General features: G+C 38.6%; 1 protein-coding gene across 29 annotated transcripts in view; it reads right to left on the minus strand.

The window, feature by feature from the left end:
* FBXL13 (F-box and leucine rich repeat protein 13) overlaps positions 1-23,075 on the minus strand; it is a 309,560-nt gene that overhangs the window by 249,408 nt on the left and 37,077 nt on the right. For 22 of the 29 annotated variants that reach the window (XM_054237838.2, XM_078343056.1, XM_054237844.2 and 19 more), the window contains one exon: positions 22,680-22,770. In XM_054237838.2, coding sequence (XP_054093813.1) covers positions 22,680-22,770 — 91 coding nt within the window. Of the gene's footprint in view, positions 1-2,651; positions 2,692-18,334; positions 18,430-19,955; positions 20,092-22,679; positions 22,771-23,075 lie in introns of those variants that run through there. The other 7 variants (XM_054237840.2, XM_054237845.2, XM_054237843.2 and 4 more) reach the window with 5 other exon arrangements.

Raw genomic sequence — 23,075 nt, forward strand, 5'->3', positions numbered from 1 at the left:
AGGAATGGATAGTGCATCACAATATGATTTCTAAGAGTCCAGGTACATTATAAGGTTAATTTCTAGTCTGGAAATAAAAGAAAAAAAATCTAGCATAAGAGATGATGTTTAAAGTTAAAGAGTGGGAATCTGTAAATAACTAACAAATCAGTTTTGAAAGAAGTTTTGTAGTATTTAGAGTTTGACACTACTTTTTTATGCCAGTGGCCTACAAAAAGCTAGTTAGAATCACCTGTGCAACTTCTTATAAACTACTCAGGCTCACTCCCCCATATTCCTTAGTCCTCCATTCTCACCCTCTCTAGGAATTACTGCTGTGATGAGTCACTATTATTACTGAGAGTATGTCTTATCCTTCATGTACACTGGGGACAGATGAATGTTAAGGCCCACTTTTTAAGCTGAGTTCCAGCAGCATATAATAGCATATACACTAGTTTCAAGGAAACATACTTTTATAGATTAAGAGAGAAAAAGAAGTGAAATATAAAACTGATTTCTTTTTGAAAAGATGCCATATGTAGTATGATTACAACCCAGTCCTTTAAAAAAAAGTTTGTTAAAAAATTTCATTCCTCTGCCAAGGTTGGAGGAAAAAAGATTTAAAATTTCAAACTTACTAAGAGAAATAAAATTAACACCTTATACCCAAATTCCACATTTAACATTGTCAACATTCTGCCATACTTGTTTTTTCTATTTTAAAGTATATAAATTAAGACATCACGACATTTCATCCCCAAAATCTTACAATATCCATCTTTTAAAAAATAAGTACATTTTCATTAACAACCATAATTCCATTACCCCATCTTAGACAATTACCAGTAATTGCTTAATATCATTGTACCTGTGCCATAGCCAACTCTCTGGAATAGTCCTCCAAATATCTTATATGGTTTGTTTAATCTAGAATCCAAACAAGGACCATATATTTGCATTGCAAATTCAGTTTATGTGAGGATTTCAATAGCTACAGAAAAGTTTTAGTTTTTCCTTCTCCTTTTCTACATTTTTTGAACATTTAATGAGTATGAGGTGTGGAGGTAGGATAACACTGGACTAAATCTAATGAATTCTGTTACCTGGGCCTGTCTAATATTAAGTTCTAAAAGTCAGCTGGGCATGGTGGCTCACACTTGCAATCCCAAAATTTTGAGTGGTTGAGGTGGGAAGATCCCTTGAGCTCAAGACTTAGAGAGTAACCTGAGCAACATAGTGAGACCCTGTCTATACCAAAACTAAGAAAATTTGCTGGGTGCGGTGGTGTGCACCAGCAACTTGGGAGGCTGAGGTGGGAGGATCACTGGAGCTCAGATGGAGGCTGCAGTGAGTAAGCTATGATTGTGCCACTGTACTCCAGCCTGGGTAACAGAGTGAGACCCTCTCTCTCTCTGTGCACTCTCTTGCTCGCTCTCTCTCTCACACACACACACACACACACACACGTGTTCTAAATATACAGGCAGGAGACAAGAAAGTTTTTTTTTTCTTTTCCTATCCTCAGAAAGAAAGACTAGAATGGGGATGGGGGTGGGGAGCCACATGACATCTGTCTCTGCCACCTGAATTGGGGATCTGAGTCTTCGGGAAGAAAGAACTGCAGGCAGAGTCCAAAAGAACTGCTCCTATGAGGCACACAGCACTATTTGTGGAAAGGCATGTCCCCCACTACTGTGCAGCACACAAAGCACAAAGCATCAAATTTCATGGGAGTTAAATTTTGCAAACTTAAACTGCTGTGATCAAAAAATATTACAGAAGTCTTACATTATGCCAAATTCTGAAATAATACAATTCTCCAAGTTAACATTTTATGAAAGGTATTTCCTTTCAAAGCTGGTAGGAAAACAAATTAAAAGTTTATGTTCTTGCCACAAAGTGGTAATATTTCGACAGGTAAACAAATGTGACTTTAATCTTGAAGTATGAGTTTGAGTTATTAGCAGTCTTCAGAAAAATATGGCATCTTGTGAAAACCGTGACCAACCAATATTGTCTGAGTAAAGCCAGCAGGCCAAGGGAAAGGAAAGGTATTTGGCATCTTAAGGATTTGCAGGTGTAGAGCCTGGAGTACCAGCTCAACTAGATGCTGGGGCTCTTAGGAAGGACAGGGTGGCAGTTCTAGGGTTCCCCTTCATATGATCTCACAGATTCTAGACAGACACTAAGAGGAATTCAGGAATTCACATGGAACAGCTTTAGGATTCTCTGACACAAACAGATAGAACTTGAAGAGGAAACTGACCTCCTGTGTTATGAAGACAAGAGCTAGAGACAGTGAAATCTGGGATAGCCCTATTAACATTGCCCTACTTGTATCCCAGGCTGGGAAATATTGCAATAAATAAAAAAATAATTAAATATCATTATAAATCATTACTGTTGATTTGACAGATATCAAATTTATGGCTCCTTAATATAAGTAGTAATTGGTCCCATTAATTTTTAACTTTGTAAGATATCCATTCACTATATGTAAAAAAAAGTGCATTTAAACAAGAGCTACAGAAAAAAAAAGTTTCAGTCCTACAAATTAAAGTATCTAGTAAAGTATTAAGAATCTGGTAAGAACCAAATGTAAAATAAATGTAAATCACTAACTTTGTGTTATAATTTTCAGCCTTCAGCATATTGTAATATTATATTACCTTTCTTCTGGTAGGCAATTCCCTTTTTTGCTCAGTTAACCTGTGAATCAAAAGATTATATATAAAATTGTCTTAACATAATTCACCACATTATAAAGTACCATGCCTTTACTTCATTAATGAACTTCATTTATATCCTACATAGTATCATTCTAGAATAGGGGTCTCCAACCCCCAGGCCACAGAATGGTACAGGTCCATGGCCTGTTAGGAACCAGGTCACACAGCAGGAGGTAAGCAGCAGGCAAGCAGCATTACCTCCTAAGCTCCACCTCATCAGCCGCAGCACGAGATTCTCCTAGAAGCACGAACCCCACTGTAAACTGCACTTGCGAAGAAACTAAGCTGTGCATTCCTTATGAGAATCAAACTTAAGCCTGATGATCTGAGGTGCAACAGTTTCATCCTTAAATCACACCCATCACCCCACCATGGTCCATGGAAAAACTGTCTTCTGCAAAACCAGTCCCTGGTAACAAAAAGGTTAGGAACTGCTGTTCTGGGATAATACTAACAAAATAGAATGGGGGCTATAAACATGTGTTGAATTGAGAGGTCTAATTTAAATCCCTGCCAACTCTGATTTTTTAAATTTTTTTGATTTTTCAAAAGCCCTAACAGTTAATAATAATAGTAAAAAGAAGCCATGTCTTTAATACAGAGAACATATCTTTATATATAGCAGCATGGCATGGTATGAAGTGCTCAATTTTTCATGATGAGTCATTTTTCTTATTTTCTGATCTTCTGCAAATTATTCAGTCTTTTTTTTTTTTTTTCTGACACAGAGTCTTGATGTTTGTTGCCCAGGCTAAAGCACAGTGACACAATCTTGGCTGATTGCAACTTCCCCAGTTCAAGTGATTCTCATGCCTTGGCCTCCCCAGTAGCTGGGATTACAGGTGTGCACCACCACACCCAGCTTATTTTTGTATTTTTAGTAGAGAAGGGGTTTCACCATATTAGCCACGCTGGTCTTGAACTCCGATCTGCCCACTTCAGCCTCCCAAAGTGTTGGGATTAGAACAAAGTGCCTGGCCCCAAACAGTCTAATACCTAAAGGGCTTTTGTGCATGGACAGAAACACCTACTAACATTTGTACTTTAAGGCTTTTTATCAATAAACACATATTTAATAAATACAATTTTGGAAACTCAATGTTTCTTAAACATGTTAATAATGTTTGTTGCCAACTTCATTAAGTAAAATCCCTGAAATAATTTAAACTACAATTACAAATTTACAAAGCCATTCCTTAGAACACCTCAAATGGCATAAATATCAGACAGAATATACATAAATATCTAACCATTAATGTTACACTTTAAAAAATATGAATCTAGTTCGTATCTTCATTATTTCCACACTTCACTATTTTTTACTCCTTCCAGATTATAGTAATATTTATTTTGATGCCTTCTCAGATAACAGTAATGTACCCAATTTGCTGTACAGAGCCAACAAGCATACAGGATCAACCAACTGATTATTGTTTGGGGCCCAGGCACTGTCTGCCTCTCCCAAATGCTTAAAACTCCAGCTCCTAAGGGTCCTAAGATTAAGTTTTCTTTCCATAGTTAAACTTTGTTACATCAGTAAGATTTTTCAAATCCACATCTTTCATTTACATTTTAGAGTTTCTTTACACAGTGCTCCTCTGTGATAGCATTACTTTAAAGGTTGTATAAAGAACTAGGCGCAGTGTGTCATGCCTGTAACCCTAGTATTTTGGGAGGCTGAGGTAGGAAGATCACTTGAGGCCAGGAGTTTGAGACCAGCCTGAGCAACACAGCAAAACCCTATTTGTATCAAAGAAAAAAAAAAAAAAACCCGGGTATAGTGGCTCACACCTAGTAGTCCCAGCTACTCAGGAGGCTGAGGCAGGAAGATTGTTTGAGCTCAGGAATTCAAGGTTACAGTGAATTATGATCATGCCACTGCACTCCAGCAAGAGTGAAAGAGTGAGACCCTGTCTGTAAAAGAATATATTTTAAACTAAAAAAGTACAAGGAGATGTACAATATGTATAAGAAAGTGATCTCCTGGACATATTGAGTGAGTAGGTGCAGAAGACTATAGAGTCTCTAGGTTTGTTTAAGAAGTCACAGGAAGAGGAATACAGCATATTTTCTCATATTTTAAAAAAATGGTAGAATAAACAAAAACCTACTAAACTTGGTTACCTAGAGGAACAGAATAAGGAAAATAATAAGGAAGAAATAGAAAGAAACAATACTACTCTAAATATTCTTCATTTTATTGTTTTGATTTTGCTATCATGTAATGTTACACATAATTGGAAACGTATAACTATATGAAAGAGAAAAATAAATGACCACTGATACAAAGATAGAATTATTTTAGGAAATAAAAAATTATTATTTTTACTGAAAATAGCTGGTAGTACATATACTTTTTTTTTTTTTTTTTTTGAGATGGAGTCTCACCTCCATTGCTCAGGCTGCAGTGGCGCAATCTCAGGTCACTGCAAACTCTGTCTTTCAGGTTCGGGCCATTCTCCTGCCTGAGCCTCCCAAGAAGCTGAAATTACAGGCCTGTGCCACCATACCTGGCTAATGTTTTTTGCATTTTTAGTAAAAATGGAGTTTCACCACGTTGGCCACCTAGGTCTCAAACTCCTGACCTCAGGTAATCCATCCACCTCCCAAAGTGCTGGGATTACAGGCATAAACTACCACACCCAACCTGCATATACATATCTTAAAGGCAAAAAGAACTGTATAATCTTCTTAAACTGCATTCAGTAGTCTTATTGTTAGTGGTTCTGTGGTAATGTTATTTAGAAACAATTATATGCACTCTGCAGGATACAACTAATAAGCAATGGTATTAAGATCTATGGTATTGAGTCAAGATTCAATAAAAGTGCGTCAACCAGATCATATGTGCCTCCTGATGTGATGCACTAGGAAAAACACAACACCTCTACACAATACTCTTGTCACCAAGAAAAGTTGGTGAGGGAGAACCTAAATGAGATCAAGCATCCAGATTTAACTACCAGCTTGCAGGAAATACAGGAAACAAAGCAAGTAAAATGACACTAGAGGAAGCTGTGAGAATGTGGGACATTTTACAAGACAAATTATCTGTTTCCTTCAATAAATGAGTCACATGGGGAAAAAATAAGACAAGGAGAATTCCTATCTGTTACAAAAGATGCTAGATACATAACAACCAAGGGTAACATGTGGACTCTGTATGGATTCTGATTTGAACAGGGCCACATGTAAAAAGACATTTTTGAGACAATTTGGGAAACTCAAATATAGAATACATATCTGAACATAATCAGCACTAGATGACATTCAGGAATTGTTATTTATTCATAAGATAGAGGCACTGTGTTTCTATTCTCTAAAAATATAATTTTCTATTAGAGATGCACACTGAAGTATAATGTAATTTCTGGGATTTGCTTTCTAATACTCCAGCAAAAATGAAAGAGAAGAGAATACATTAACAAGATTGGCAAAATGCTGATTATTGTTCAAGTTAGATGATGAGTGATCATGATAGTATTCCTTCTACTTTTGTGTTATATTTAAATGCTTCCATAATAAAAAAATTTTTTAAATTTTATATATGCCTTCTCCTGTAATTAGTAGGCCCATCTGGAGATTTCATATCCAAAGAAATGGTAATCAAGTCTGTGAAGTTCATTTCCTCCTTACAATGGTTGATTCTTTCATCTTGGAACACCTGAAACAAATTATCTTTCCTCCTACTGTTAGAGAGCAGTTCCTACTTTTTCTTTAACTATTTGGCTTATTCACAGTTTCCTGTATTCCTTCTTCTCTAAGTAAAGAGACATATTTATCCTTTATAAATAGGCATTGATAAAAGAAAAACTTCAACCAAATTAAATTTAAAGTTTACTTGAGCAATGAATGATTCATGAATTGGGCAGCCCCCCAGAGTCATAGCAGATTCACAGAGATTCCAGTGCACCCATGTGGTAGAGGAAGACTTATAGACAAAAAAAGGGAAATGATGTATAGAAATCAGAAGTGAGGTACAGAACAGCTGGACTAGTTACAGATTGGTGTTTGCCTTATTTGAACACAGTTTGAACACTCAGTGGTACATGAATGGTAAAGTATCACTGCTGGGATTGGTCACCAAGAATCAGCTATTGTTACAGATGCATACTCCTAGTTTGGTTTTCAACCTTGTCTACCTATTAAGCTAAGTCACAGTTCGTACACAAAAACTCAAATATAGAAGCAGGGAGTTCTTCTTGGGCCACATTTACTTCACTTCAAAAACCCCTCATTTTGGTCATTTTCTCAATGACCCAAACTTTAGTTATTGATGTCACTATCACCATTGTAAAAGTGCTTATTTGATCTTGAAACACACTGGGAAATAACAGAACAGAGAGTTTTGTAAAGGGAGGAATGAAGACTAAGTAGAGGGTCCCTCTTTAAGCTGGAATGTCCAGTTTATAGAAGAAAAACAAAATCTGGTCTGTTCAAGAATCTATGTGTTTCCATAAAGTCTTAGTTTAATTATGTCACATTTAGCATGAATGAATCCATTTTAGATTGGTTTGGCCTATTGGGGCCTAGTGAACAACCTTAGTCCAAAACAATGGCCTTCCATAACTTAGTTTAAAAAAATTTCTCCTTTTTCATCAGGTTCTCACTTAGATGAAGGTGTGACCCAAACTTAGGGCCTTCATGCCACTCTCTATTACCATCATGTTAGGTTTCTGGTTTCACCACATCATTCAAAGGTTATAGAAGCCTCATGGTTGCACATTTCTTTCAGCTCTTGTCATTCCATTTGAAGACAGACCATATGACATTCTACAGATGGCTGCATGCAAGCATTTAAAATCTTTGTGAGAATACAGTGCACCAGGGAGACTATTATTATGACTAACGGGGAGGATAATACCAAGAGTTTGGAGTATGCTGCTTACCCAGGGTAAACAAAATCACCAAAATTAAATAAAGAATGAGCTAGATAAAGAATCTACTTGCTTTAAGTAGTCTTTTCATTAATTCTCTACAACTGAATTTTTATAATCTACATTTGATGTATTTCCCTATAGGCCACAAGTGCTAGCAGCTACACAGGTACTTTTCTGTTTAGCCAATTCTATTATTTAGCATAACTTTCACAAGAAAAGTTATTGTTACAATAAAATAAAAATCTGTTGTTATACAACAGACTTTATATTAGAATCTGCTATACAGCCTATCACAAGGGATACATTTTGAATTATTTTCTCTTTTATTCTAAACCATGGAAAAAGGACCTAACAAATGATGTCCTTTTAGAATAGTGAAGGCCTCCTGGCAATGTCCTATTTAACCCATGATGTGGGTTAAGAGTAATTTTGACTAATTATGAGGAAACATTATGTACCATTAAAGTTTCTCATCTATGTTGGGCCTTCATCTTCTATCCACCAAAGTATAAAGTGATTCATGTATAAGGCTGGCAAAGAAATCCTTCAGACACAAAAAAGTATATCTTATAAGTGCATATAATAGACGACTTTTCATTTCTATTGTTTATAGAGGCATAAACAATGAAAAAATATTCAAAGGTAAGATCACGATAGTAGAAGTCTTGATCCATGATCTCGGGAAAAGCTGTTCAAATCAAGGATGCCATCTTCTTCTGGGGAGAAACTTTCCTGGTTAGTTTTACCTTAAGGGTTCCAATGGTTGTACAGTTCCAAAAGTGTGGAGGGACCCTTCTCAGTTGTGAGATTATGAACCCAAGGTTCAAGGTTCCAAAGTTTTGTTGTAGTATGGATGGCAAGGACAGTCTTTCTCTGATGTTCTCAGAAAATCTAATCTTCAGGTTCTAGATTGTGAAGGGGTTGACTGTCCTCAGTGAACCATAAAAACCTTCTTTACATACTGAAAATATACTGTGGCATAATAATTGTAATAACATAAAACACGCACTGACAATGACAACTGAATGAATTCCCTTTATAAATGTTTAAATGACCCATTGGATAGCCAAATGAACACAAAGGTTTCATTGTCTTCCCGGGAATATGGAACCAAACATTGGTTTTAAACTATATTTTCACAATTTATAAGTCACTACATCAATATATTCAATTTGGATCATTTTATCTTTTCCATGGTAAGTCATGGAATACAGAGCCTTTAATAACAAAAGCTTTAAAGGCTCAGGAAGGACAAGACAGTCTTCCTGGTTCTCCATGAGTCTATGCTTAACATTGGATTTATGTCATCTTGAATACCAGTTGTTTCTCCAATTTAGGTTCATAGCACTGATAACTAATGGTTATCATAGGTAATTTGACTTAGACTGTGGAGTTCAAATTGTATATCTAAACAATTTCATTAGCAGCTGGTTTAATATGAAAATCTGGCAGAGTATTTTCCTGGGTTTAATTAATGTTTTGTTTTACTTGGGTTAGCAGTTTCATACAAGAAAATTTGGTTATTTCTGTGGTGTACAATAACTTTACATAATAACTATAATTGTGATTGGTAGCAATATACTCAGGCATATTAGAATTTGGGAAATCCCATACAATTTTTTTTGAGACAGAGTCTTGCTCTGTCACCCAGGATGGAATGCAGTGGCATGATCTCAGTTCACTGCAACCTCTGCCTCCTGGGTTCAAGTGATTCTTCCCCCTTAGCCTCCCAAGTAGCTGGGATTACAGGCACTCGCCATCATGCCCACCTAATTTTTTGTACCTTTAGTAGACATGGGGTTCCACCATGTTGGCCAGGCTGGTCTCAAACTCCTGGCCTCAGGTGATCTGCCCTCTTTGGTCTCCCAAAGTGCTGGGATTATAGGTGTGAGCCACCATGTCCAGCACTATACAAGTTTAGAACATATATTAATATCATTTACTAAAATATAGTCTGAAGATTTAACATTATTTTTATTTTGACAATGCTTCCCATGTAACTTAACATGTTAAATAATTCCATTTACTTCTCTTTTGGATGCTTCAGGGGCCCTCTGAAGCATTCCAAAGTTAGAGGTCAGAAAAGATCATTTTGATGCTGAAATTTAATTTTGGGAAGCCAATTAAATATGTTAAAGTTTTTAAACACTTGACATTATGAACTGGAATTCCAGGTCACCATGAATCAGTCATTTAGCCAAAATGATGGCTCAAAAAATTATTGAAAGGCAAAAACCTTTACTCATTGAATAGAGGGAAGAATTAGCTTTCCAAGCAATCTGTCTTTTGTCTTTCCTTTCTTTCTTTTTTGGTAGTATATTTAAAAACCTTTCATTATCTTTTAATATTACATGAAAATCTTGTTTAAGAGAGAAAATCGAATTTTACCCTTGCATTAGTGAACGATTAATGTCAACACCAATTTTTAATAAATCCTCACAGACAAATCTATCCAATCTTTTTTTTTTTTTTTTTTTTTTTGCCAATCAGTTTGAGCTTATAAGGTTGCTCAGGTTAGACTTGAACTCATGACCTCGACTTCGCAAGCGCCACAACCTCCGGCGGGAGCCACTTTGGACCCCAAATCTATCCAATCTTAATCAGTTTGACCATAAGGTCAGATTTCCATAAACCTTTTATAACCCTTCACTAATTTTTGTTAAAAAGGAGATTCGTGCTTTAAGAAAACCCCATTCTGCTTTTTTTTTTTTTTTCTTTTTTTTAATTTTTTATTGGATTATAGGTTTTGGGGTACATGAGCAGAGCATGCAAGACAGTTGCGTAGGTACACACATGGCAGTGTGCTTTGCTTTTCTTCTCCCCTTCACCCACATTTGGCATTTCTCCCCAGGCTATCCCTCCCCACCTCCCCCTCCCACTGGCCCTCCCCTTTTTCCCCCAATAGACCCCAGTGTTTAGTACTCCCCTTTCTGTGTCCATGTGTTCTCATTTTTCATCACCCACCTATGAGTGAGAATATGCGGTGTTTCATTTTCTGTTCTTGTGTCAGTTTGCTGAGGATGATGTTTTCCAGATTCATCCATGTCCCTACAAACGACACGAACTCATCATTTCTGATTGCTGCATAATATTCCATGGTGTATATGTGCCACATTTTTCCAATCCAGTCTATTATCAATGGGCATTTGGGTTGATTCCAGGTCTTTGCTATTGTAAACAGTGCTGCAATGAACATTCGTGTACATGTGTCCTTATAGTAGAACGATTTATAGTCTTTTGGATATATACCCAGTAATGGGATTGCTGGGTCAAATGGAATTTCTATTTCTAAGGCCTTGAGGAATCGCCACACTGTCTTCCACAATGGTTGAACTAATTTACACTCCCACCAACAGTGTAAAAGTGTTCCTTTTTCTCCACATCCTCTCCAGCATCTGTTATCTCCAGATTTTTTAATGATCGCCATTCTAACTGGCGTGAGATGGTATCTCAATGTGGTTTTGATTTGCATCTCTCTGATGACCAGTGACGATGAGCATTTTTTCATATGATTCTTGGCCTCATATATGTCTTCTTTCGTAAAGTATCTGTTCATATCCTTTGCCCACTTTTGAATGGGCTTGTTTGTTTTTTTCCTGTAAATCTGCTTGAGTTGTTTGTAAATTCTGGATATCAGCCCTTTGTCAGATGGGTAGACTGCGAAAATTTTTTCCCATTCTGTTGGTTGCCGATCCACTCTAGTGACTGTTTCTTTTGCCGTGCAGAAGCTGTGGAGTTTGATTAGGTCCCATTTCTCTATTTTGGCTTTTGTTGCCAATGCTCTTGGTGTTTTGTTCATGAAGTCCTTGCCTACTCCTATGTCCTGGATAGTTTTGCCTAGATTTCCTTCTAGGGTTTTTATGGTGCCAGGTCTTATGTTTTAAGTCTTTAATCCATCTGGAGTTAATTTTAGTGTAAGGTGTCAGGAAGGGGTCCAGTTTCTGCTTTCTGCACATGGCTAGCCAGTTTTCCCAACACCATTTGTTAAACATGGAATCCTTGCCCCATTGCTTGTTTTTGTCAGGTTTATCAAAGATTGTATAGTTGTATGTATGTTGTGTTGCCTCCGGTGCCTCTGTTTTGTTCCATTGGTCTATATCTCTGTTTTGGTACCAGTACCATGCTGTTTTGATTACTGTAGCCTTGTAGTATAGTTTGAAATCCGGTAGTGTGATGCCGCCCGCTGTGTTCTTTTTGCTTAGAATTGACTTGGCTATGCGGGCTCTCTTTTGGTTCCATATGAAGTTCATGGTGGTTTTTTCCAGTTCTGTGAAGAAAGTCAATGGTAGCTTGATGGGGATAGCGTTGATTCTGTAAATTACTTTGGGCAGTATAGCCATTTTCACGATATTAATTCTTCCTAACCATGAACATGAAATGTTTCTCCATCTGTTTGTGTCCTCTCTGATTTCGTTGAGCAGTGGTTTGTAGTTCTCCTTGAAGAGGTCCCTTACGTTCCTTGTGAGTTGTATTCCAAGGTATTTTATTCTTTTTGTAGCAATTGCGAATGGCAGTTCGCTCTTGATTTGGCTTTCTTTAAGTCTGTTATTGGTGTAGACGAATGCTTGTGATTTTTGCACATTGATTTTATATCCTGAGACTTTGCTGAAGTTGTTTATCAGTTTCAGGAGTTTTTGGGCTGAGGCAATGGGGTCTTCTAGGTATACTATCAGGTCGTCTGCAAATAGAGACAATTTGGCTTCCACCTTTCCTATTTGAATACCCTTTATTTCTTTTTCTTGCCTGATTGCTCTGGCTACAACTTCCAGTACTATATTGAATACGAGTGGTGAGAGAGGGCATCCTTGTCTAGTACCAGATTTCAAAGGGAATGCTTCCAGTTTTTGCCCATTCAGTATGATACTGGCTGTTGGTTTGTCATAAATAGCTTTTATTACTTTGAGATACGTTCCATCGATACCGAGTTTATTGAGGGCTTTTAGCATAAAGGGCTGTTGAATTTTGTCAAATGCCTTCTCTGCGTCAGTTGAGATAATCATGTGGTTTTTGTTTTTGGTTCTGTTTATGTGGTGAATTACGTTGATAGACTTGCGTATGTTGAACCAGCCTTGCATCCCTGGGATGAATCCTACTTGATCATGATGAATAAGTTTTTTGATTTGCTGTTGCAATCGGCTTGCCAATATTTTATTGAAGATTTTTGCATCTATGTTCATCATGGATATTGGCCTGAAGTTTTCTTTTCTCGTTGGGTCTCTGCCGGGTTTTGGTATCAGGATGATGTTGGTCTCATAAAATGATTTGGGAAGGATTCCCTCTTTTTGGATTGTTTGAAATAGTTTTAGAAGGAATGGTACCAGCTCCTCCTTGTGTGTCTGGTAGAATTCGGCTGTGAACCCATCTGGACCTGGGCTTTTTTTGTGAGGTAGGCTCTTAATTGCTGCCTCAACTTCAGACCTTGTTATTGGTCTATTCATAGTTTCAGCTTCCTCCTGGTTTAGGCTTGGGAGGACACAGGAGTCCAGGAATTTATCCATTTCTTCCAGGTTTACTAGTTTATGTGCATAGAGTTGTTTGTAATATTCTCTGATGATGGTTTGAATTTCTGTGGAATCTGTGGTGATTTCCCCTTTATCATTTTTTATTGCATCTATTTGGTTGTTCTCTCTTTTATTTTTAATCAATCTGGCTAGTGGTCTGTCTATTTTGTTGATCTTTTCAAAAAACCAGCTCTTGGATTTATTGATTTTTTGAAGGGTTTTTCGTGTCTCAATCTCCTTCAGCTCAGCTCTGATCTTAGTAATTTCTTGTCTTCTGCTGGGTTTTGAGTTTTTTTGATCTTGCTCCTCTAGCTCTTTCAATTTTGATGATAGGGTGTCAATTTTGGATCTCTCCATTCTCCTCATATGGGCACTTATTGCTATATACTTTCCTCTAGAGACTGCTTTAAATGTGTCCCAGAGGTTCTGGCACGTTGTGTCTTCGTTCTCATTGGTTTCGAAGAACTTCTTTATTTCTGCCTTCATTTCGTTATTTACCCAGTCAACATTCAAGAGCCAGTTGTTCAGTTTCCATGAAGCTGTGAGGTTCTGGGTCGGTTTCTGAATTCTGAGTTCTAACTTGATTGCACTATGGTCTGAGAGGCTGTTTGTTATGATTTCAGTTGTTTTGCATTTGTTGAGCAGTGCTTTACTTCCAATCATGTGGTCAATTTTAGAGTAGGTGTGATGTGGTGCTGAGAAGAATGTGTATTCTGTGGATTTGGGGTGGAGAGTTCTGTAAATGTCCACCAGGTTTGCTTGCTCCAGGTCTGAGTTCAAGCCCTGGGTATCCTTGTTGATTTTCTGTCTGGTTGATCTGTCTAGTATTGACAGTGGAGTGTTAAAGTCTCCCACTATTATTGTGTGGGAGTCTAAGTCCTTCTGTAAGTCATTAAGAACTTGCCTTATGTATCTGGGTGCTCCTGTGTTGGGTCCATATATGTTTAGGATCGTTAGCTCTTCTTGTTGTATTGATCCTTTTACCATTATGTAATGGCCTTCTTTGTCTCTTTTGATCTTTGTTGCTTTAAAGTCTATTTTATCAGAGATGAGAATTGCAACTCCTGCTTTTTTTTGCTTTCCATTAGCTTGGTAAATCTTCCTCCATCCCTTTATTTTGAGCCTTTGTGTATCCTTGCATGTGAGGTGGGTTTCCTGGATACAGCACACTGATGGGTTTTGCATTTTTATCCAATTTGCCAGTCTGTGTCTTTTGATTGGTGCATTTAGTCCATTTACATTTAGAATTAATATTGTTATGTGTGAATTTGATACTGCCATTTTGATTCTAAGTGGCTGTTTTGCCTGTTAGTTGTTGTAGATTCTTCATTATGTTGAAGCTCTTTAGCATTCAGTGTGATTTTGGAATGGCTGGTACTGATTGATCCTTCCTATGTGTAGTGCCTCTTTTAGGAGCTCTTGTAAAGCAGGCCTGGTGGTGACAAAATCTCTGAGTACTTGCTTGTTCGCAAAGGATTTTATTCTTCCTTCACTTCTGAAGCTCAGTTTGGCTGGATATGAAATTCTGGGTTGAAAGTTCTTTTCTTTAAGAATGTTGAATATTGGCCCCCACTCTCTTCTGGCTTGTAGTGTTTCTGCCGAAAGATCTGCTGTGAGTCTGATGGGCTTCCCTTTGTGGGTAACCTGACCTTCCTCTGGCTGCCCTTAGTATTCTCTCCTTTATTTCAACCCTGTTGAATCTGACGATTATGTGCCTTGGGGTTGCTCTTCTTGCGGAATATCTTTGTGGTGTTCTCTGTATTTCCTGCAATTGAGTGTTGGCCTGTCTTGCTAGGTGGGGGAAATTTTCCTGGATGATGTCCTGAAGAGTATGTTCCAGCTGGGATTCATTCTCTTCGTCCCCTTCTGGTACACCTATCAAACGTAGGTTAGGTCTTTTCACATAGTCCCACATTTCTTGGAGACTTTGTTCATTCCTTTTTGCGCTTTTTTCTCTGATCTTGGTTTTTCGTTTTATTTCATTGAGTTGGTCTTCGACTTCGGATATTCTTTCTTCTGCTTGGTCAATTCGGCTATTGAAACTTGCGTTTGCTTCGCGAAGTTCTCGTATTGTGTTTTTCAGCTCCTTTAATTCATTCATATTCCTCTCTAAGGTATCCATTCTTGTTATCATTTCCTCGAATCTTTTTTCAAATCTTTTTTCAAGGTTCTTAGTTTCTTTGCATTGATTTAATACATGCTCTTTTAGCTCACAAAAGTTTCTCATTATCCATCTTCTGAAGTCTAATTCCGTCATTTCGTCACAGTCATTCTCCATCCAGCTTTGTTCCCTTGCTGGTGAGGAGTTTTGGTCCTTTCTAGGAGGCGATGTGTTCTGGTTTCGGGTGTTTTCCTCCTTTTTGCGCTGGTTTCTTCCCATCTTTGTGGATTTGTCCGCTGGTCGTCTGCGTAGTTGCTGACTTTTCGTTTGGGTCTCTGAGTGGACACCCAGAATGTTGATGATGAAGTATTTCTGTTGCTTGGTTTTCCTTCTACCAGTCTAGCCCCTTCGCTGAACGACTGTTGAGGTCCGCTCCAGACCCTGCTTGTCTGGGGTGCACCTCTAGTAGCCGTGGCACAGCGAGGGATGCTACCAGTTTCTTTTTCTGCTCTCTTTGTCCCAGGATGATGCCTGCCTAATGACAGTCTTTTGGATATAGAGGGGTCAGGGAGCTGCTTGAGGAGACAGTTTGTACTTTATAGGGGTTTAATTGCTGAGCTGTGCACTCTGTTGTTCATTCAGTGCTGTTAGGCTGCTATGTTTGATTCTGCTGCAACACAGCTCATTAAACAACCCTTTTTTTTTTCTCAAATGCTCTGTGTTGAGGGGTTTGGGCTTTATTTTTGGATGTCCGATCAGGTGTCCTGCCCAGCTTGAAGGCAGACTAGCCACTGTTTGGCTGCCGAGGCTCCGCCCTGCTGTTGTGTGATTCGCGCTGTTCCTGCCGGCTCTGCTGTGGTCTCCGCCACGCCCTGCGGCAGAGTCTCTTCGTTGTAGCGTGTTGCCTCAGCAACGGCAGGCTGCGTCAGCAGTGGGCGTGTATCTCAGTAGGGACGGGTTGCCTCGGCAACGGCTGGCTGCGTCAGCAGTGGGCGTGTATCTCAGTTGGGGCGGGTTGCCTCGGCAACGGCTGGCTGCGTCAGCAGTGGGCGTGTATATCAGTTGGGGCAGGTTGCCTCCGTAGTGGTGGACGCCCCTCCCCCACAGAGCGTCTCGGACCGTCTGCCCGGGATAGTTTGAAATCGCGGTTTTGTTCGTCCCACTGGGTATCCCAAACGATCTTTCCCTGCAATCCCCTGGGCTGGGCTACTGTGCAAGTCTCATTCAGTCTCAAGTCCAGCCCTCTCAAGTCTCAGGTTGCCGGTTCAACAAGGCACCCCGACAAGCGCGCCCTGTGGGGATTGCTGGGTAGGGCCGGCCGCCGCCGCCCCGGCTGCCGGCTTCGCCAGGCAGACCTACTGCCTGGCGTCCCGTGTCTTTTTATACTTGGGAGTTTCCCCGTTCTGTGGGCAACAAAGATCAGTCTGGAAATGCAGCACTGACTCACCGTTTGCGAATTCAACGCGGGCTCCAATCCTGGGTTGTTCTCACAGCGCCATCTTGAGTCCCCTCCCCCATTCTGCTTTTATGTCAATGTTCAATTGAAAAAAAAACTGAATGATACATATTTAAATTTAGTCAATATTTTCACACATAAAATTTCTTTTACAAAGTTAATTTTTATAAACCTTCCTCAACCTGTTCAAACCTTTAGCTTTATTCTATTTAATTTAAAACCATCCTTTAACCCTCTAAACTAGGCAAAAATTTACATTCCCATGCATTCTTACAATCTCTTACCAAAAACATATTTTATCCTTCTTACAGGCTTTGCATGTAAACCTAGTTTTTCAGTAGTCTTAAATACATGTCATAATGGTAATTCTTAGCAACTTTCAGTTTGGTGCATACATTTTCTCTTATGAATCCTTTCATGACTTATACAGACCATCTGCAATATGCTTGGACTTTCTGACTTGTCCTAAACATCCCTCTTTTTAAAAAACCAGTCATTTTACATTAGGACAAGAATTTACTATCCAAGATCCTTTCTTATATAAAATCTCCTTTCTTTATAACCTTCTTTTCATAGCTATGGGGCATGGCTAATTTCACATATGCCAAGGGCTTATTTAGAATTTAATGTCTCCAAAATAAATTGAACAATTTTCAAAAGTCAAGCAGTTTATGGCCTTAAAAATATGGAGCAAACCTAATATCTGACCTGCAAAATTTAAACTAAATGTCTTTATTTTATCAATAATCTTTAAAGCTGTTTTTATTTCCCAAAGATCACCAAAGTTACATGAACTAAAAGGCATTACAGTTTTTATTTTTCTTTCAAAATATTTAAGCACTTATTTTTGTTTAAACAAATTAGAGCTCTTTTATACAAACATTACACACACAACACATATATAACTACACAGACAGACCAAAGAAGACTACTACAGTAGTTGTAAGATTTTCCATTTGCCAGTTTTTAAGTTTCTTAATTAAATTACTGGCTTTAGGGTGATGTCCTTTGAATAACAGGGCCAGGAAAGGGTCTCTGGTGCCTCTTGTTTTTTCCAAGAAGTCCCAGGCTTTGAGAGCTTCAATATCCACTTTTAATTAAGCTGACTTTTAACCATAGCACTCTCTAATAAAGTTCTTTTAAAATTTCTTGTAACCCAACTTTAGCCAGGTCAAATGGTAGATAATTCTGGCTTTTATACTTCACCCAAAGTAATCTCACAGGTGCTCTGATAAAGAAAAATTCAAGATGGTTTGTGGAGGGAAAGAGAATAAAAAAATGGCAAAGGTCACCCAAATATCAATCAGAAAGGCTCATCCCCTAAGATAGGTATTGAACTCTGAACTTGGGCTGCCATTGTGAAAAGAGAAAACATGGCCACATGGTTACAAGGTCAGGATCCTAAGGACATAATTGACCAGTTTGCTGGGCTATCTTAAACCGGAAGCTTATGAGGTTTTGGGCACATATTTTATCCTAAGGTACCCCTCTTTATGACAACAATATAAAAGACACATAAAGCACACCAGATCCACTAGAGCTTAAGACCAGCCTCAGAATTTTTTTTTGTATTAACCAAAACTTTACATAGGAGGCAACAATAATTTTTACCATTCATTTGACTATTTTGCACAAAGAAAAAAAGAGGGGGAAAGCCAGAATTCTGACTGGTAAGAAATTCTTACCCTTTTACTGGCATGCCAGGCTTCTGGGCTCTCTCTCCCTTTCTCTGAGTAGCCCTAGTAAACCGTCTTGCCACACCATTACCCTGGGGGCCAACCTACATCATAAAGGAAAATTATCTTTTATCATTCTGGTCAGAACAAAACACATGTGATAAAACAGAGATATTAGCCACACTGCTTAGCACCCAATATCAAACTGGTAAGGCTTAAATTTGCCCTCAGATGGCCCCTGTCATTTTTAATCCAACCTCTAACTAGGAGTTTCAACACATGGTGGTCTCTGGGCAAGATGGCTACACTGAGTAACAGGAAAGATAGGAAAGGAAAAGTAGAGAAAGAAAGGTATTGCCTGTGGCAAGATAGGGAAGGTGAAGAGCTCGGGGAGGCCAGAGCAAGACCCACTCAATGCAATGACACTGAAAAGTTCAGGCAGCAGCTTGTCAGTAGCCAAGAAATCTTTTCTAGCAGTCTCATCAGCTCTCAAGTTTCCCCTTTTGGATGGAAAAAGCTTTCCATGTCCCATGGTCCTATACATGCCTAATACTGTCACCCATAGCCACCAGCAAAAAGTATAAGACAGATTAATCAAAAGAGAATAGTAGTTAACATCCCATAGCACCACACCTGTTCTTAACCAAAAGAGACTTTACTGAGAGCTCTCATTTTTAAACATACTTCAATGCATTGTTGTTCATTTGGAACATTCCACTGTTGATTATCTTTAGTAAGATTTTGCCATTTCTGTTAGAACTACTGTCTCCCAGGCCTAACATATACACCAGAAGGAACTTAGTTTTCCAGAAATTAAGGATCCCAATTTTACCGAAAATATTGGCTTTACTCTTAGGGTATCTTGATTAACTTAGCCAATGAGTTTTCCTACCTAATCGTGCAAGAAAAATGAAATAAAAAGGTGGAACATGAAAATCCTGTGAAATTTCAAGAAGCCAAATTTTATAACCCCTGCAATATTTCTGCTTACTATCAGTTTCTTTCTAAACTAGTCAGATCTAAGAGGTCTCAAACTAAATCCAAGCCAATCCAGATCAAATCCATTCCTGGATCCAGCTCAGATTCTGTCACAACTTTCAAACCCAGTTTGGATCAGGAATTTGCTCAAAGAAACTTAGAGAGCTCAAAACACAAATCTATGGAGGTCTGAAATCTGAGAGAGAGCTTACCCATGATCCCGAGCTACTCTGAGAGATCAGTGAACACAAGCAGGTCCTGCAGGTACCTTGCTTGTTCACTCAGCACTCCTGGGGGTCGCCAGAAGCTCTACTTCAAATTCTGCTTCTGACATCATGTGATTAAAAAAAAAAACTTTAGCCAAATTAAATTTAAAGGAGTTTAATTGAAGAAGGAACAATTTGCAAGTCAGGCAGTGCCCAGAATCACAGCAGATTCACAGAGACTCCAATGCAGCCACCTGATGGAAGATTTACAGACAAAAAAAGAGAAATGATGTACAGAAATTGGAAATGAGATACAGAACAGCTGGATTGGTTACAGATTGGTGTTTGCCTTATTTGAACACAGTCTGAACACTCAGTAATGTATGAATGGTTGAAATATGGTAGCTGGGATTAGCCAAGCCTCAGCTATTGTTACAGGTGCATACCCCTAGTTAGGTTTTCAATCTTGTCCACCTATTAAGCTAGGTTACAGTTCTTCCACAAGAACTCAAATATAGAAGTACAGAGTCCTTCTCAGGTCATATTTAGATCACTTTAACAGCATATATAGGTGGTCCTCACTGTGCAGAACTGTGTAGTGTAGGACTGAAAAACCCTGCAATTAAACAATCAATAATTAGTGGGAAAAAATACAGTCATTTGTGACTTTTGAAGTTTTTTGTTAAAACAGTAAAAATCATTTTACTGCCAGTTATAACCGTATGAAAAACTACATAGGAAAGCAAATGAAAAAGGTAAGACCAATAATTATTTAGTATATTATATATTTTTTTAAGAGATGAGGTCTCACTATGTTGCCCAGGCTGGTCTCAAACTCCTGGTCTCAAGCAATTCTCTCACCTCAGCCTCCTAAGTAGATGGGAGTACAAGTGCATGCCACTATTCCTGGCTTTAGTGTACTATACTCTAAAATGTCAGAAACATGGAAAATTAAAGTGTTTTGTTTCTTTGTAAAAAAAACTTTTCATTTTTCTCTGAGGGTGGAGGAGAAATGAATTAATCTATATCCAACCTAAGTTGAGCCCTCTAAGAAGCAACCCTAGGGCACCTGGAGATTCACATTTTCATGTCTAACCTTAACAAATATTTTCCTCATTGCTTTTCAAAGTCATATCTCATTTCTATTATTTTCAACTAATAATATCCAGTGGATATATTTTCTATGTCTTGGCAAACTATCATAACTCTAAATTTAAATCAGCTTCTACTATTTTATCCTTTACATTTTCAACATCATGAAATATCTCTGACAATTCCTTTTCTAATAAAGCTTTAGGTTTGAAGTAGCTATGATGTCTCTTGGAATTCTCTGCAGTTTTAAAATGATTCCCTATGGGCTTCTAGCTGAACACCCAACATAGCCTGATTTAATGTTCCATAAAATCCTTGTCATAATATTGACAATAGGGTTTACTACTCTAAATCAGTGGTTTTCAAAAACTTTATTATATTTTAGCAATGGTTGTCAAGCTTTTCTCAAGCAAAATCATACCAAAAGCAAAACTATTCTGGAGTATAGGGGTAGAGATGGAGGACCCAGAATCCTGTCCCCTAGGTTTCTCCCTCAGCTCCTGAGGCTGTCTCCAGACAGCTCCCAAAACACAGCAGTTTGCAGATATCTGCATTCCATAGTAGATCCAAAGTCTGTGGTTAATAAAGTACAGTAAAAACAACCACATATCAGGACGCAGATCAACTAGGATGGGACATGTGGGTTCTGCCCGGTATATTGGTGCCTTGGAATCATTGCATCCCTCTGTTTCTCTGTTGCAGATCACTGATTAGGATCCAGTATTACTTTTCACCCATACTTCTAAACAGACGCCTTAAATTGTTTCTGGCTCTCACCTCCCACCTTGAACGTGGCGTCAATTCCACTTTTTGGCTGGGCGCGGTGGCTCACACCTTTAATCCCAACACTTTGGGAAGCCAAGGCGGGTAGATCACGAGGTCAGGAGTCTGAGACCAACCTGGCCAATATGGTGAAACCGCATCTCTACTAAAAATATATAAATTAGCCAGGTACAGTGGCAGGAACCTGTAATCCCAGCTACTTGGGAAACTGAGGCAGGAGAATCGCTTGAACCTGGGAGGTGGAGGCTGCAGTGAACCGAGATTGTGCCACTGCACCCCAGCCTGGGCGACAGAGCAATACTCCACCTCAAAAAAAAAAAAAAAAAAAAAAAAAAGAGGAATCACACATGGGCCAGGTGCAATGGCTCATGCCTGTAATCCTAGCACTTTGGGAGGCCGAGGCAGGTGGATTGCCTTAGCTCAGAGTTCGAGACCAGCCTGGGCAACATGGTGAAACCCCATCTCTACTAATATACAAAAAATTAGCCAGGCGTGATGGCGTATGCCTGTAATCCCAGATACTCAGGAGGCTGAGACAGGAGAATCGCTTGAACCCGGGAAGTGGTGGTTGCAGTGAGCCGAGATGGTGCCACTGCTCTCCAGCCCAGGTGGCAGAGCAAGACTCCATGTCAAAAAAAAAAAAAGACGTATCACACATGATCCCACACATTTATCTCTTCACATGTCTTTGCTCTGTTCACTTCTCTTAAACAATCTTTGTTCTAAAGGCTTCATGTCCTGAATTACTTCCTTGACCTCTTTACAGGATCAAAACCAGCTGCTGGCACTGGTTTTCAGCAAGAAAGAGATCTGGCTTTTAAGCTGGTTGTCATTAATGTCTTGGTCATGTCATTACGAGCATGATTGCCTGCATCCTAATCTGAGAAGACAGATAGCAGAGAGAATGGGTGGTAGAATGGAACACTGAAGAAAGCAGATTAGAAAAGAAAGAAAACATCCTCTGTAAAGCTTTCCATAATGCTATTTTTATCTTTATAAAGATGCATGAGAGGAGGAGAAGGAGAAAGAGAAAAGGGGGGGAAACCTAATGGAAAGATTTTATCAGAAAGAGAAGGAACAAATGCCTTTGTAAATACTTCCTGAAAATTTGGGAAGGTTACTGAGTGTGGTTTTGTGTGCATCTGTGTATGTGTATAGCTATTCCTTCACTTTTCTCAGTTGTCCCAACACCAAAAAGTCTAACCTCATACCTCCCATAAAATATAAAATCTATTTGGAAAATTCCATCAAAGCTCAAGATAAATATTTGAGTATTCTTGGTTACTAATAATTACCAGCTGATCATCCAATTCGAAAAGTTGTTCCAGGTAAGTTTCAGACAATCTTCGAATGTTTGGTTTCATTGATGGAGCAATGCACGTATCCCTTTAATAACATCATAAAACACAGTCAAAATTAATTTCATTTTGTGGTAGTTAGTTCCATAATTAAATCAGTGATTCTTGTAGACAGAATGAAAGGAAGGAGAAGGAAAAGAAATTTCCCCTTCAAAGAAGCAGATCAGAATCACCTGGAGGACCTTCTCAAACCACTGTCACAAGATTTTGCTGTGTCCTCCAAAGGAGAATATGCCTCCCTTTCCTCATTCCCAACTTGAAATAAACTGGCCCTATGAACACATTACTGATCAGAGTACACCATATTTCTCAAATTGAGACATGGTAAGCAAA

This window comes from Callithrix jacchus, chromosome 11 (genome assembly GCF_049354715.1).
Source record: "Callithrix jacchus isolate 240 chromosome 11, calJac240_pri, whole genome shotgun sequence".
NCBI lineage: Eukaryota > Metazoa > Chordata > Mammalia > Primates > Cebidae > Callithrix > Callithrix jacchus.